Source organism: Danio rerio, chromosome 16 (genome assembly GCF_049306965.1).
Source record: "Danio rerio strain Tuebingen ecotype United States chromosome 16, GRCz12tu, whole genome shotgun sequence".
NCBI classification, from domain to species: Eukaryota; Metazoa; Chordata; class Actinopteri; order Cypriniformes; family Danionidae; genus Danio; species Danio rerio.
In genome coordinates this window covers 40,588,387-40,605,235 of record NC_133191.1, presented here as the reverse complement: position 1 = coordinate 40,605,235, position 16,849 = coordinate 40,588,387, and the positions used below count along the sequence as shown (strand labels likewise).

Genomic DNA, 16,849 nt, shown 5'->3' with positions numbered 1-16,849 from the left:
TTGGGCTTAATGGAACCTAATTAGAATAAAAATCTAAGTATCATCTTTTGATATGATGTACTTTTAGAGAAACATGGTGTCCATATATGTGGACTCGTGGTCTGAATTTACATAAAACCCTTTCCTGAATGTTTTTGAATGCATATATAACATAGCAACATGACTACCAGAGAGTAAAAACAAAATTTTCCCCCCATTTCTGAAAGTTCAGAATAGGGTTTGGGACATTTCATATGCTGAAAACAGTTGCAGGATGACACTGTATGTCTGTAACAAAATATAAAACATTCAAAATATTTTAAATAGCCACTTCTCCCTTTAAGTAATCGATACAGAACTCCTATTAGTAAAACAAATCAGTTTAAACTTTCATTCATCCCCTCAGCTGTAACGTTTTTGAATTTAGGGTAGAATTTTGTATTGTATTATGTGCTTTGAGTATTATGTGTGACATGCGTGTATGCTGCAACCAAATCGCCTTCGGGAAATGTATAAAGACTACTTGACTGACTGATGATGATGGACATTCAGACAGCAGTAACGTCACCCCTCAACTGCAAAACGTTTCTCTACAGACAGTGATAACCCAGATGAGAAATTCTACAACTGAAATCAGCTAAAGCTAATGAGTCCCTGTCATCTGAGTCGCTTTGCTGATCTTTAAACTCCCGCTTTAATCAGCTGTGGTTTTCTTTCTGTCCAATGACAGTGCGCGTTTCATACAAGCGAAAGAGGGTTTAGCTCAACTTGAAGTGAAAGTTGATTTTGGTGCTTGACTGGTTGCAATTTGTTGATTGAATGAACAGCAGGCAGCAAAAGAAAAGAAAAGCAAGTGGCAAATAGAGAGAAAAGCATGTCAAACATACTTGACCGTTGTGATGGTACGAGCCATTCTATAGCAGTTCCCCTGCTATTAAAAGGTCAGGGCACTATAAATAAAGACATTTTGCACCACACTGCTAATACGATTTTTGCCATACGCTTATTTCACGCAGTCACCATTTTGAAGAACCAAAGCGAGGCTGCAGTGGGAAGAAACCCAGAAGTATAAGACCAGAACTGTAAACATTGCATTGACAACACAAACCTCAAGCTGTTGCTGATATTTCAAAATGCAGAAATAGTGTGTAAACATCACTTTAATATCATTCAGTGAGTTTAATGTAACCCATTAAAAGCAGATTAGGCATCAAACAACATCACAGTCTCTTTAGGCAAGGCAAGGCAAGGCAAGTTTATTTATATAGCACATTTCATACACAATGGCAATTCAAAGTGCTTTACATAAACAAGAATAAAAGAAACAAGTAAAATAAAAATAAAAACAATAATAAAAATGCATAAAAACAAAACATAAAAACAGGTAAAATGTGATATAAAAGAATGAAGAAGAAGAGAAAAACATAATAGTGCAATTTGTCGGACGCAGCACAGTGCTCATTCAGTAAATGCACAGCTAAACAGATGTGTTTTCAGTCTTGATCTGAATGTGCCTAATGTTGGAGCACATCTGATCATTTCTGGAAGCTGATTCCAGCAGCGAGGGGCATAGTGGCTAAAAGCCGATTCACCCTGCTTTGACTGAACTCTTGGAACTTCTAGTTTATATGATCCTAATGATCTGAGTGATCTGTTAGGTTTGTATTGAGTGAGCATATCTGTGATGTATTTAGGTCCTAGGCCATTTAGTGATTTATAGACCAGTAGTAATACTTTAAAATCTATTCTGAATGTAACTGGCAGCCAGTGTAGAGACCTGAGGACAGGTGTGATGTGCTCTGATTTTCTGGTTCTGGTCAGAATTCTGGCTGCAGCGTTCTGGATGAGCTGCAACTGTCTGACTGTCTTTTTAGGAAGACCAGTGAGGAGTCCATTACAGTAATCCACCCTGCTGCTGATAAAAGCATGAACAAGTTTTTCTAAATCTTCACTAGAAACAAAGCATCTGATTCTTGCTATGTTTTTGAGATGATAGTATGCTGATTTACTGACTGCTTTGACATGACTGTTGAAACTCAGATCTGACTCCAGAGTCACACCAAGATTCTTGACCTTATTTTTTGTTGTTTGACCTTTAGTGCCAAGGTACGCATTTACCTTGAGAACCTCATCTTTGTTTCCAAACACAATCATCTCAGTTTTCTCTTTGTTTAACTGAAGAAAGTTTTGGCACATCCAATTGCTCATTTCATCAATGCATTGGCAGAGGGTGTCAATGGGGCTGTAGTCATTAGGCTGTAAGGCTAGGTAGATCTGAGTGTCATCAGCATAGCTGTGGTAGGAGATTTGGTTCTTTCTTATTATTTGGCTTAGAGGGAGCATGTAAAGGTTGAACAGCAGAGGTGCCAGAATCGAGCCTTGTGGGACTCCACATGTCATGGGTGTCCACCTCGACTTGTGGTCACCTATACTGACATGGTAACCTCTCCCTTCAAGGTAAGATCTAAACCATTTGAGGACTGTGCCAGACAGCCCAACCCAGTTTTCCAGCCTATCCAGAAGTATGCTGTGATCGACAGTGTCAAATGCAGCACTGAGATCCAACAATACCAGCACTGTTATTTTACCTGAATCTGTATTTAGGCGTATATCATTGATTATCTTTATAAGAGCGCTCTCTGTACTGTGATGTGCTCTGAAACCAGATTGAAAATTGTCTAAACACCCCCTGAAGTTTAAGAACTTGTTAACCTGGTTAAAAACAACTTTTTCAATGATTTTGCCAATGAAAGGGGGATTTGAGATTGGCCTGTAATTGCTCAATAGGGTGTTATCCAGGTTGCTCTTCTTCAAGAGGGGTTTAACAACTGCAGTTTTAAGTGAGGTTGGAAAAATCCCTGATAGAAGTGAAGCATTTACCACTTTTAGAAGATCCATGTCTAAACAGGAAAACACCGTTTTGAAGAATGATATGGGGAGCGTGTCAAGACTGCAGGTTGATGTTTTCATAACTTGCACAATTTCTTCTAAGATTTTGCCGTTAATTGCCATGAAATCAGACATAATGTCTGACTTCTCAAGTTGTGGTTGAGCTTGTTTGATATCGACACAACTTGACTGATTGGATGAGCTGATTGCCTTTCTGATATTATTGATCTTATCAGTGAAGAAATGAGCAAACTCATTACATTTGCTTTCAGAGAGGAGCTCACTTGGAATCTGACTGGGGGGGTTTGTGAGTCTCTCTATCGTTGCAAAGAGTGTGCGAGCATTATTTAAGTTGCTGTTTATAAGGCTTGAAAAGAAAGTCTGTCTAGCAGTGTTTAGTTCCATATTAAAGGCATGAAGACTGTCTTTATAGATGTTATAATGGACTACTAGTTTCGTCTTTCTCCACATACGCTCAGCTTTTCTGCACTGTCTTTTCATCATTTGTACTCTCGGTGACCTTGTCCAAGATCCCTTTTGCCTGCCAGTCATCTTCTTGACTTTAACAGGAGCGATGTCATTTATGACATTCTCAATTTTAGAATTAAACAAATCAAGGAGAGAATCAACAGAATCTGCAGATATACTTGGTGCTAGTGATATGGCCTTCATAAACTGCTCACTGGTGTTCTCATTTATGCATCTCTTTCTGACAGAGACAGATCTGTCTTTAATAGCTGGAGTGATCAATATATCAAAAAAGATACAGAAATGATCAGATAGTGCCACATCCTTAACAACAGTCGATGAAATGTGTAAACCCTTAGTTATAAGTAGATCAAGGGTGTGTCCACGATTGTGTGTGGGTCCTTGAACATGCTGAGTCAGATCAAAAGTGTTAAAAACAGTCATCAGTTCTTTTACAGCATTGATTTCTGGATTATCAGTGTGAATATTAAAATCCCCAGCAATACTAAAATAATCATATTCAGATGTTACTATTGATAACAGCTCTGTAAAATCATCAATAAAAGCTGGAGAATATTTTGGAGGTCTGTAGATAATGATCAGTAAGATGCGTGGAGACCCTTTTAGTGCTATACTCAGATATTCAAAAGAAAAATAGTCACCAAATGACACTTGTTTACATTCATACACATCTTTAAACAGGGCAGCGATGCCTCCACCTCTCCTATTAGCTCTGCAAACACTCAAAAAGTCAAAGTTTAAAGGAGCTGCTTCATTTAGAACTGCTGCGCTACAACTGTCATCTAGCCAAGTTTCAGTTAAAAGCATAAAATCAAGGCTATTTGTGTTGATAAAATCATTGACTAAAAGTGACTTATTATTGAGTGATCTGACGTTTAAAAGCGCTAACTTAACAGTTTTAGCTGTTTTTTCTATAGTAGTCTCAGATCTACATTTAATAGACACCAGATTTGAATGATTTGCTAAACGGCCTGATGAAGTCTTTGGTTTTCTGTCACTTAACACAACACATATCTGCTTAGAGAAAGCTGCAGACACACTGGGTTCCTGCTTGTTCTGAAAACATTTGATAAAGACACTGTTATCTAAGCAGGCCCCCGACACACATCACAGAGAGCTCTTGTGTTCACCAGCTGAAGATGGGGCGTTGTTGTTTGGGCCCTGGCGGTGTGATCGGAGGGCTCTTCCAGGTGGGCTCATAGGTGGTTGTGGAGCAGGCCGCTTTTTGGTTGGTAACTGGGGGCTTGCGGCAATGGAGTGTGAAAGTTTAGTTCCAGCATACACCAGTTCCTCCATCTTTTTTGAAAAACCCAAGAGTGGTGAACATTGTGACAATGAGAACGTGTCCGGTGACAGAGGCTGTGCATCTGGAGATTCTGTCTGCAGAAATATGTTTTCCTGAGGATCATTTTTGAGTGACGAGACTTGATGCTGTTCTGATGCGTCACAGTCTGCCTGTGTTGAGCAGAGGGCAACTGATAGTGTCCCTATCAACATTGGGTGTGTTGGCTGTGTGGCATTATCACTGTCCTTGGGTGATTCGTCAGCCACAAGTCCACTCAGGAGCTGATTTGAAGTCCTGTGGTCATCTGGACATTTGCTAGGTGTGTGTGTACAATTCAGTTCAGTGGCACACACAGCTGATGGATGATTGAGGGAGAAAAAAATATTGTCCTTTAGCACTTTTGCACCAAGTTTGTTTGGATGAAGGCCGTCTGATGTAAACAGCTGTCTTTGGTTCCAGAAGAGATTGAAGTTGTCGATGAAATTCAGTCCTTTCTTGTTACATGTTTTCTGTAGCCATACATTTAGACCAAGAAGCCGTGAAAACATATTTGTCCCTCTTGCAGGGAGTGGTCCACTTATGAACGCCTGAACCTTCAATCTTTCAGCTGTTTAAGAGTAACATACTCAAGAACTCCTAGACTTCAGTTCATGGCAGCAGGTAAACACTGTGGGGGCTTGCCTGCTTCAGCCTATGTAACCCGGTGAGTTGACAGGTGGGCAAATCGAAGCTGGTTTTTAATAAAACAAATATAATCTGCATATAATAAATAATATTGGTAAAGATATTTGCGTATTGCTGCACATCCTGTGTGTATTAAGCAATGTTTAAGCAATATGCACAACTGACTCGCTCTGCGCTGGACTTTAGACCTCCTCTCAGCTGGTCTATTGAACAGTTTAGTTCCTCAAAATAGCAACGTGCCAACAATGCGCCTCAGCACACCTCCTTTTTTAGAGCAGTACGCAAATGTATTTGCTATTTAAACAGCGTGCTGCAAAACGTCAAAATGTCCAGCTGAAACTAGCAAACAACAGTTGCATCACACCTTAAACCGGGTGTATGACAGGGCCCAGACACACGAACACTGAAGCGTGAAGCAGCCACGAAGATCATTCGAGTCATCAAGTGGATCCCTCATCTGTGTTTGCACTCAGTAAACAGCGGTGGGTGAACTGATGACCTTCACGGCCAGTCATTTCTGTTTTATTAACTCGAGTTTGATAAATGGCATCTAAAATGTGTTTGGGAAAGGTTAGCTAACTAGTGGCATTTTCCTTAACTTAGCTGAAAATGAGCTCTGACATCCCTTTTTATTTTCACTGTTCATTCAGAACGGACCTTTGGGTCACTCAGAAGGCAGTGAAATGATAAATTTGTGTCACGTTCTCTTCCCTGATAAGATATACAGCCAAGTGCACAACGTTCCTAGTAACTCCAAGCAATACTTCTGGATTTCTTCCCATTTTCTTCCTATTCGATTTCACTTTTAAAAATGGCGGTCGCGTCAAATCCCTCTACTCTTGCAGATTTTGAGATTAGGGAGCAATAAGAAAATTGTGTCTGAAACACTGCCTGAGTGATCCTACAGCTATGTTTTTGGGGGCTGATGCTCCTGGTAGGGTTTGCCATGGCAAAAACGTTTTAGGTGACAGGTCAGACTACAGGTATGTGCCAAAAAAATTGGAATAATTTGTTTTAAAAAGTTTAACTTATGTGTTATTAGTTCACAACACACAAAATGAAGTATTTCAATCCTTTGTTTCAATTTAAATGATTATGGATAAACATGAAAAAACTCAAATCCAGTATTTCACAAAATTAGCATATTTCATTTGACCAATAAAACGGATCTTAAACACACGCTGGCCTTCTGAAAAATGTGTTAATGTACTGTATTATGTCCTCAATATGGAGGCGATCGGCCTTCGACAAAGTTGAGGTACTATTGTAGCCCAAGTTGCTTTGATATCGGCCTTTAGCTCGTCTGCATTTCGGGGTCTGTTCCCTCACCTTCTTCTGTCATGTTCAAGGTCCCGAAAGGTAAATAAGAATATCTGTAAATTAGTGCATGTGACATCAACAGTTCAACAGTAATACATGTGATTCACAACCTGTAATCAAAACTGCACACCTGAAGTAATTCTGACCTACGCTGTTAATGCTGTAGAGGGGACTCTTTCCTCTTTTGTCTGCACCACAGATGAACAATCGGTCTTCGATCTCTGCTAACATTACTGCACAACAGAAATGACGTTGTAATTAAAGAAATCTGATCTGAAATTCCTCTTCGAAATTATTATGACCTGTTAGCTACTGTCTTTGCGTAGGGCACCAGAGTCTGTGCCTGCTTCCCCAAAGAAAGTAACCTTTAGTCTCGATTTAGGGGAAGCTTTCTTTTGACGTTGCCACTGCTGCATGCCTCTGTGTAGTTAACACAATATATTAGTGCAAACAGTTTTAATAAAGTTCAAGCAGTTTTCAGTCAATTAATTTTACGTATTTGTGAGGCTTACAGCTGCTTAAAGGTTTAGTTCACCCAAAAATTGAAATTCTGTCATTAATTATCTACAAATGAAGATATTTTGCATTTAATCCAAGAGCTTTCTAATCCTCCCATAGATAAATTGTAAAATAAAGTTATTTTTGTTTAGCTTCATATAATTATAATTGAACAACTTATGCCACATGAACTTATTTTGACTATTGTGGCGAGTCAGAGGAAAAACACATACACAAAGCGTTGGTGTTACAAACAGGTCTCCGGAGGGTGATTTATTTATATAGTGAAGTACGTAAAATGAGATGAATATGGTGCTCTTCAGTGGATAGGTGCTCTGGTGCTCCAGGGAGAATGTGAGTTTGAGTGAGAGTTCTGGTGAAGGATCGGTCAACTGCTGGAGTCCGCTAGAGAGGAGAGACAGAGAGACACAGACATTAGCACAGGGAGTCATTAGCTGCGTTTCCACTATCGCGCCTAAAGCGAGCAAGTCAAGGCCAGTCGCGTTTCCACTGTCATTTCCGGGGCCTAATCGGGCCAAAGCGGGGCTTTCTTGGGGCCAGCGGCCGGCCTTATTAGGCCCGCCAAATACCTTGGGCCAGGCCCAGTTTGGCTAATCGGGAGGACCGGGAGAATTCCCGGTGGGCCGGTCCGTTTTTTGGCCGCGAGGGCCGGTGTCCCTAGCTCCAGAATCTGTTGCTCTCAGCAGTCACACTTTTTAAATTAATTTATTTACTTACTTGACTACAGTCTTCTTATTGATTATTTTACCGCAGCTCTGCTCTGCCTACAGGTTAATGATGATATTACTGATGAGTCAGTCCTTCATATACAACAGTTGTGGTCCAGTGGTTAGCACGTTAGATTACGACGCTGCCGATCCGGGTTTGATTCTTGTCTGAGTATGTTTTTTTTTTTTTTTAATTATAGTTTTATTGTTAAGACATATAATACTGTTAGGGTTTTTGAACATTTAAAGTTCTAAAGCAGCTGTTTTCTCAAAAAAAAAAAAAAAAAAAAAAAAGACGTGATAGTGTAATTAGAAACTGAATTGGAAATGACCTTATTTTAATATAGTCAGTCGTGAACTGCGGTGGGCCGGTCTAAGGCTTAAAACTCCAGGGCTGAAAAAGAGTCCCACTCCGGCCCTGCCTTGGGCCAAGGAGGGCCCGCTGGGGCTTCGGGCGGAGTGAAAGGAGAGGCGGGCAGTTTTCTGGTTGCACATGAGCACATGCGCCAAACAAATAAAGAAATAAGGGAAAGAAAACATCTAGCCTTATAGTCTGGGATCTTTTTGCGTATGATCACCCTTATGTTTCCCTTTTAAAATGTAAGGCTGCTGCATAAAATAATAAAGTAGTTTAAATTTATAGTGACGTTCTTTGCTGCGTTCTCCTTTATGTTTCAATAACGCATAATAATCTTTACACCATATTAAAGATACAGCAGACAGTAAAGGTTTTCCAGAGTTTTTGTCAAGGGTAAAATGTTTGTTTGTGCGCGTTTAAATGCCTGTATGTGTGTGTGAGACCGGGCAAGAGCGCTCCTTCACAGCTCTGTTATGCCGCGAGCGGCTTTTTTCTGTATTTATTTTGGAGATAATACACAATATAAATACAACAGAAAGACATAAAACTTAACAAATTACATGCCCACTTTCATAGACTTTAAACAATATAGTGTCATATCTAGATAAAATAGCCTAAGCTATATTGAAATATAATTTAAAGAATTACAAATATCGGATATATATATATATATATATATATATATATATATATATATATATATATATATATATATATAAATCGCATTAAATAAATAAACCAATATAAAATAAACAAAAGCTAGCTATATGTAGGTAGCCTATATACAATACATAAATCAAACCGTTTTAAAGCCACTTATATCCTAACTTTCATTTTACAAAGACCTGTCTGGAAAAAAAAGATTTTCGATATTTTCTAAAAACAATTAACACCGGAGAAGGTTTGAAATATTATTTATAAAGTATTTGGTTGCGATGATATTAATCAAATCGCGCAAACAGAGCATCATTTGGGTGAGTGAAAGCAGAATCTTTCCTACCTTTTTTTCTGTCACTCAGTCCTGCGCAGCGCTCGCTGCTTTAAACGCATCGGGGGAAAGTCCAAACACAAAATGTGTTCTTTATCCTCAAACAACTGTTTATGTTTTTATATGATGTGGTTAAATTTATAAATGAAACTTTAAATGAAGAGCTTTAGTGAATAGCTGCCGAGCGCAACAAATATGGCTATATTTTATTAGGCTACTCGCTCTTGTGCCGGAAACACTTAACACGATGTCTATCAAAACGAGGATGTTATAAAATACATGCCATATCGAGTTATAAACGAGAATTTCTGTGGCTTTATATTATGGATGTGTGCGCTCTCTGTGTTGGGTCCCTCCGTTAATGGCGAGAGCACTCGATGCACAATGCCAACAGTCGGTCGGCGACTAAAATGTAATGAATGGAAATACACAGGTCTGTGCGTATAGACATTTCATGTAATGCTGTACAGTAACGTGTCATTTGTTTGTTTCGGTTGTCTTCATTTTAATGGTTTCGTTTCGTGATAATTCTATGGTGTGCTTTATCTGCCTGTCCTGATTCCCACTGAAGTGGGCGGGTTGTGTGACGTTTGATTCGGGGACGTTCTGTGGGCGGTGTTTGCGTGACGCGCTGTGAGTGAAGAAGATTTTATTCTCTCTGTATGAAGTATTTTCTAAGTGTAAAGCAGTTAATTTTCTCTTCACAAAATGTATGTAGTGTTTGCAGCAAACATGCCAGCCTGTGTTAAAAATACAGTGATATGTCTGTGTAAGATGAGTATGCCTGCACAGGAGCAACACTAGGAGAAGGCTGAGTGACTGATTGTGTAGAATAACTGAATATGTAAAGCACTGATTATTTATGTTAAATACTTCTATGAAGCTATATGTGTCAGAAGTTAGAATGAGTAACATATTATCAAGTTATTATCCTATCATAACAATGTATGTAAACACTTAGTTCCTTTGCATAAGTTGCATCTATAATTTGCTGACATAGACCTGTAACATCTCTGTTGACATGAGCTAGTGGGCTGAGAGCCAAGAATAGCAGGACCCCTTAGACTAGAAAACCTATTCAAAAATGGTCAAAAGTTAAAAAGAGACACATAGGGGTGTGTCAAAAACATAAATAAAGGAGAAGGAGCAGGAGAGACTTTGGAAGGTGTCCAGGAGAGACTTCAGAATGCTCTGGGGTCTGCTCTGCTCTTTCTCGGCTTTATTATGGAGAATAAAGTCTATTTTCTGATATTCAAAACCTCTGGTCTGATAATTTGTAATTGATGAGAAGTCAATATTTACGACAAATGGCGCCCGCACGTGCGGCTGGAAAGAGATAGACAGGTGACACTGGACATGCTGAGGCTTGGAGGAAAAACACAAATATGTGGCCACGATAAAAAACGGTAAGCAATTTTCGCTTATACGTTTGTGTTTTTTCTACCAAGGACCTGCTTGTAACGGTAAAAAGTCACTTGAACTGTTTCTCCAGCTATAAAGAACTACAAGTAAAACTAAAAAAGTAAAAGTAAAGATATAAAAGGAAAACAATGGGGTTTTGAATACCAGAAGAAAATAACAATTTGCATGCAAATGATCTGTGTTTTCCTAAGAGGGCCTTGACGGATAGGATAAACGTTAACTAGTAACTGTTACTCATGTTTGGGAAATTTTTTAATGATGAAGATTATGCCTAGAGCATTTTTAAGTTTTAAAAGGAAGTTCTTAAAGTGTGGTGACAGTTAAGAGATTAAAGCAGATTAATAAAGTAGAGAGAAGCGCGCAAAGACCTCGGAGTACCCGTTCTGTTTTAATAATGATAAATATTAGTATTCAGGAGGCTGGGGGAAAAAAGGCAAGAATCCTGTGAAATGCTATTTTTACTGAAGAACAGTAAAGACGGGAGCAGAAGTAACAGGTCACTCAAGAGGAGTGTAGTGGAGAATTCTGTGGTTATAGCTCTAAGGTTAGAGGCTGCTCGGACAGGTCACTCAAGAGGAGTGAGGTGTATTTATGTAATTGTAAGTATTTGTGTATTTGTCTGTGTTGCTGGGGTGCTTAGAAGCTATCACCTTTGATCTAGAGAGACTAGAATAGAGGTGAGGTTCAGGTTACACAGTGTAAGAGATGAGGTTAGGACGAGTGAGAAGTATGATTGTGTTTAGAAGTATGTTTGCAATAAGAGTGAGTTTAAAAGAATTATCGTTTTATATTATAATATAAAAGAAGGACTGCATATGTTGTGTGATTTTATGAACAATAAGATAGAGAGTGATGCAGTTGAGGGAAGATATTGTGATACAGAGGAGGTTTAAGCCTCATAAAATTAATTGAGATCATATTGCATTTGAAAGACACAGACTAAAAACAAGAATATACGAGTTAAACATTTTTCTGAATAATCTCTGTGTGTTTGAAGTGTTTTTAAGTATGAACTATAGGCAGAGAGGGGACTGAAATTCCTGACATGTCGACAGTCTGGAAGAAGGTCTGCTTCAGGAGTGGTAAGAATCTGTCTATTTTAAGAACAAAAGTTTCACAGGACAGATAGAAGCTAAAGAGTAAAGATATATTATAAGGTATTAAATAAATAGAAATATAAAGTAATGTAATAAGATAAATGAAATAAGAAAATATACATGATAGAATAAGATTTAATAAATAAAAAGTGTTAATAAAAATGCAACTAGAAGCTATACTAATAAATATTAAGAAATAAAAAAATTGAAGCATGGAAATAATTACATATGGAGATTAATAGTTATATTGATCAGGAAATAAATTTACTAAATCAGTAAAAAAAAAGATAAGTTAATAATTTGAGTAAATAAAGAATTAGAAGAAAAAACTTTAATGAATATTGATTAATTGAAGAGTTAATGATCAAATGTTTAAGGAAAATAAGCTTAAAAAAATGAATTAGGAAAATCTAAGAGACAAAAATGCTAATTTTTGAAAAGGAAAAGAAGCATAGGAAAATGGAGAAAAAAGAAGTCCAAACATTGTTTAATAGAATTAAAAGAGAAGATGTTTAAAAATATATATTATAAAGTAATATAAGATAAAAATTAGAAAAAACAGCAACATTTTGAAGAAAACAAGATTTGGCTTTAAAAGATAAAATTATGTTTAAGTGCAATAAAAAATTGTTGTGGAGTAAGTTGACTGTTGTCATCTGTTTTAAAGTCAGCTACAGGCTGTCATCTGAGCCAACAGCTATTTGTAGTAAAAGCAGTGAGTCAGATGTAAAGCATAGACACTGAGGAGAAATGAAAGAACATAATAGTGAGTTCAAAAATTATATAGTTAATATTTTATGTACTTAAAAGGTAATTGAGAATTAAAAATTGCATTTCAGATAGGAAAAATGCTTAAAGTAAACAAACATGGGGAGTTAAAATAGTACTATGAACTTGAAGCTATTGCAGTAAGGATTTTGAACAGGTATATTAGACATTAGGCCACCATATAGTACTGTTGAATTAAAACAGGTATGGAAATGTTAGAGAAATTAAAATAGTGTAAGATGTAATGTAACTAGTGAGGAAACACTAGAATAAGATTAGGAAAAATAAGTGAAGCACAATCTGAAGCCAAAGAAATTAATTATAAGAACATTTAACAAATAGAAAATTAAGCATATTTACATATGATAAAAATGATTGAGAATGAAAAATAATTAGAGAAAATAAGTTGTTAAACTACAAAAGGAGTCTTTATTTGATGAATGAAAAAATGGAAAAAAAAATATATATATATATATATATTTTATTAAGTCATGAGCTAAATTCTATATATATTAATTAAGAAGACATAGGGATGAACTTTGGGGGACTGTAGTCTTGTACCTACCAGACATCTCTGAGTACACTGGCAAATGGAAAGGTGTTTGAAAAACACAATGAGCAAAATGGCTGTTGACACTTGTGACATGCTACAGCAGTGATGCAGGCACTGCATACTCAGGTTTTACTGAGGACTGAAAAAGCTACATTTTAAGATGAAACTTTAAATGTGTATTGTTAAATAATATATTATGATGAATGTTAAATAATTTAGGTTTAAGTTTCAATTGGTTTAATCATAAAGTTCCTTAAACATAGAATGATAAATTACAATGCAGCAGACTAACTAAAGAAAAAGAAAAAGCTTTTGATAAGGCAATAATATCTAAGCATAATATTATTGTGAATGACCTAAATCAAGATTGGATATTGAAAACTGGAAAAATTCAAATCTAGAAAAATTATTTATAGTTAAAGAGAAGATTGAAACAACAATTTTAATGAATTCATAGGACATGATAAGGTCAAAAAGTAACAGTTCTAAATTACTATAAGAAAAATTGAAAGAGAAAAGTGTTTAAGAAAAAGATATTGTTTCACATGAAAACATATGTGAAAAATAATTTGAAAAAAAATATTAAGGAATAATAGTTAAACAGAGCAAAGAGAAATTTACAAAACATACAGTAAGTTTTAGTCGGCTGATAAAAAAGTGCATCAAAATTGTATGAACAACTAGTTTAATGAGAATGCCTTAAGAAATAAATGTTAGCCAAAAGACAGTACCATAAATTAGGACGAAAAAGGAATTAATATATAGCTCTGAAAATTGATTAGTAAAAGAAAGAAGTGTCAAATTCCAACTAAATGATTGTCATTACAGGACTGAGATGCAGATAAAATCAGCCAGCATAGTCAGGGTTAAAATTAAATCAGATGTAGATTTGCCCATAAAGAAAACCACTAAATGCTGAAATAGGTATTAAACACTATTGAAAAGTTTGTGTAAAAATAGGAGCACTAATAGAAACATCTAGATAATGTAATATGCAATCTGTCCTAGACATTTCTATTTAAATTTAAAGTAGTAATAAATTATAAGTAACTAATAATATTTAATTGAAGTTAATTTGATAGTTAAAATAAATGGTTAATCAAGACAGATAAAAGACGCTTAATGTTTAGGTTATGATTTAAGAAAATCAATAAGAAAAGATTTTCCAGCTGAAGTTAATATTGTATGTAAAGATATGTTCTTTTGGATGGTAAATATTTTAAGTGGTTTGGTTTCTATTGAGTTTATTTTAGGTAACTACCAGAGGAGGGTATAAACTTATTTGTACTCGTGTAGCTTGGTGAATAGCATATACTGTATACACCAGAATGCATAAAGGGTTATAATAAGGGAGAAGATCATAGTATGGACACTGTCACAATATGTGGATGATTGAATTATCTACAGCTTCACAGAGCTCTAGTTCAATTAAAAGACTTGAGTGGAGACCATTGCTCCAAACAGTGAGATGATGACTGTTTTTGGTGTTGACTAGATAGAGAATTATTCTGTAAACAAGCACTGTTAAGAAACTATGATGAGTAGATGATTGGAGTAATACTAGAAGCAAATTATGAAGCAGGAACAGTTATTACATCTGTGACAAGAGAAGTATTTCCTAAATTTCGAAATGCCTTCAGAAATAAGTTCATAATGGGTTTGCATTCATGAAGTTAATGAATGATCAATAAATAAAAACATCTAAAGAAGTATGAAAAATTATGAATAAAGCAAAAGAGAGAATAATTGTATTATGCTCAGTTACCAGAAATGGCTGAAAGAGGTGAAGATGATCCATCAAGACCAACGCTCAATTAAATATTTGAAAATAATAAACTTAATGGGATTAATGTGTTTACAAGTGCATTGGTAAGTGATGGCATGGAAACTGACAGAAACAAGCATCTAACACCGCATCGCATGAACTGCTATTGGGTCGACCCTTGAAAGAAACCTTGCAAGAAACCGCATGACCCTTGCAAGAAACCACATGAAACTTTGCATAAAACCTGGCATATAATCTCACCTATAACCATGCACATAACCTCTTGGAATGGTTTGCAAAGATGTCTAATGCAGTAGGGACTTTTATGAAGAAACAAATAATTGCTATGTGCAAAGCGATATCTGTGCAGGAAACCAGAAAGGAGCCATGTGAGAGAGCAGAGATATAAGGTCCAATTGGTCCAGCTGATCGAGTCTATCTGTGGATGCTCTGGAGAGCTCAGGAGGAAAGGACCATATCTGGATGAGGGCAAATCCAACAGCTGCCAAAGGGGATGCCATTGATGAGTTACCAATGCCTCAAAGGAGCGAAAGGCAACAACTCCAGCAAAGGAAAGCTGACTGGAAACAGAGGAGCCTGAATATTCCAAAGCTCTTAACTACTAAGTGCCACGTGTGGAAGCAAGAGTTTATCAGAGCAAAGAAAAGAGTGATTCTAATAATGTGCCTGAATACCACATACAGAAGTGTCACAAATCAAGGGATGATGAATGCACAACTGCAGATTCCAGAACTCAGACTCTCAACCACACATCTCCATTAACATCTATTAAAGTCAAGTGAAGATGCTGATAGCTCAGAAGAAGAGAAACAAGGATGAGGAAAGATCAAGATCAACATTTGATGCTTTTTACGTTTGCATATTGATTTTGTTTGCATATTGCTTTCATGGTACCTATATATAATATCACTTCAGTATATTCTACATGAGTGTGAACACTAGCAGCTAGCACTGAACCAACTGAATACTTATGCTTAAAACATTGTTGTCTTTGATGTGTTAAGAGAAAAAGAGAGTACAGTCTTTTACTTCCTTCAAATCAAAAGAGAAAGGGGAGATGTTTGGCTGGACTTCTGTCAAAGTACAGTGGCATAATCTAGTCAATTGATAACAGCTATGTGGCTAATTTCAGACACTAGATAGAGGTAATTAAGAGAACTGGATTATGAAATTGCACTTTGGGGTTAAAAGACAATAATATTAAGACTAAAGTCTTAAGAGGAGGGATTGAAGAAGATTTTATTCTCTCTGTATGAAGTATTTTCTAAGTGTAAAGCAGTTAATTTTCTCTTCACAAAATGTATGTAGTGTTTGCAGCAAACATGCCAGCCTGTGTTAAAAATACAGTGATATGTCTGTGTAAGATGAGTATGCCTGCACAGGAGCAACACAGAGACTTCAGAATGCTCTGGGGTCTGCTCTGCTCTTTCTCGGCTTTATTATGGAGAATAAAGTCTATTTTCTGATATTCAAAACCTCTGGTCTGATAATTTGTAATTGATGAGAAGTCAATATTTACGACATGAGCTACTAGCCCGACAGTGGAAACGCGACATGATTTCGGTCTCATTTCTCAACCTCCCGGGCTATTGGCCCGGCCCGGCCCGGCCCGATTAAAGCCCTGGCTCGCACTGGCCCGATAGTGGAAATGCGGCTATTGAGTGAAATGAAGCTCGTCTTCCTTGTGTTTGGGGATGGCTTATACGAGTGTCTGCTGATGAGCTCCAGCTGGGATCGATCCGTGCTGATTAAGTGACAGCTGGGGTGAATCCGGGACCAAGGCGACGTGGCATCAGCATACTCGCCACTAGGATTGGGTACCGAAACCTGCTAGGTAACCGATACGTACCATTATTAAATCAGCGTATGAATTTCAGTGCCTAATTTTGGTGCTGCAGCAAGGACGTTACGCCTGTTTCACACCACAAGCGAAAGTAGCGCATGAGCAGCGCGTATGGAGAGCAGAAGCAGCACACAGCCGTTTGCCTTTCACACCAGCTGCGTC

The 16,849-nt window shown here is 37.1% G+C and overlaps 1 protein-coding gene and 1 long non-coding RNA gene across 15 annotated transcripts in view; one reads left to right on the top strand and one right to left on the bottom strand.

Annotated features, from left to right (window-relative positions):
• Positions 1 to 16,849, bottom strand: part of LOC137487301 (uncharacterized) — a 173,377-nt gene that overhangs the window by 126,515 nt on the left and 30,013 nt on the right. For 3 of the 14 annotated variants that reach the window (XR_012392323.1, XR_012392327.1, XR_012392333.1), the window contains one exon: positions 7,387 to 7,549. The exons of 3 other annotated variants lie outside the window; for them this stretch is intronic. Coding sequence is in view for 4 of the 11 variants with exons in the window: in XM_073926367.1 (XP_073782468.1) it covers positions 6,793 to 6,877 (85 nt within the window). In the remaining 7 variants the exon portion in view is untranslated. Of the gene's footprint in view, positions 1 to 6,655; positions 6,770 to 6,792; positions 7,067 to 7,377; positions 7,550 to 16,849 lie in introns of those variants that run through there. 8 more of the 14 variants (XR_012392328.1, XR_012392335.1, XM_073926370.1 and 5 more) reach the window with 7 other exon arrangements.
• LOC141378282 (uncharacterized) lies at positions 11,275 to 16,315 on the top strand. Its single transcript, XR_012392390.1, has 3 exons — positions 11,275 to 11,722; positions 14,820 to 14,927; positions 15,194 to 16,315. It is a non-coding gene; the product is annotated as an uncharacterized lncRNA (long non-coding RNA).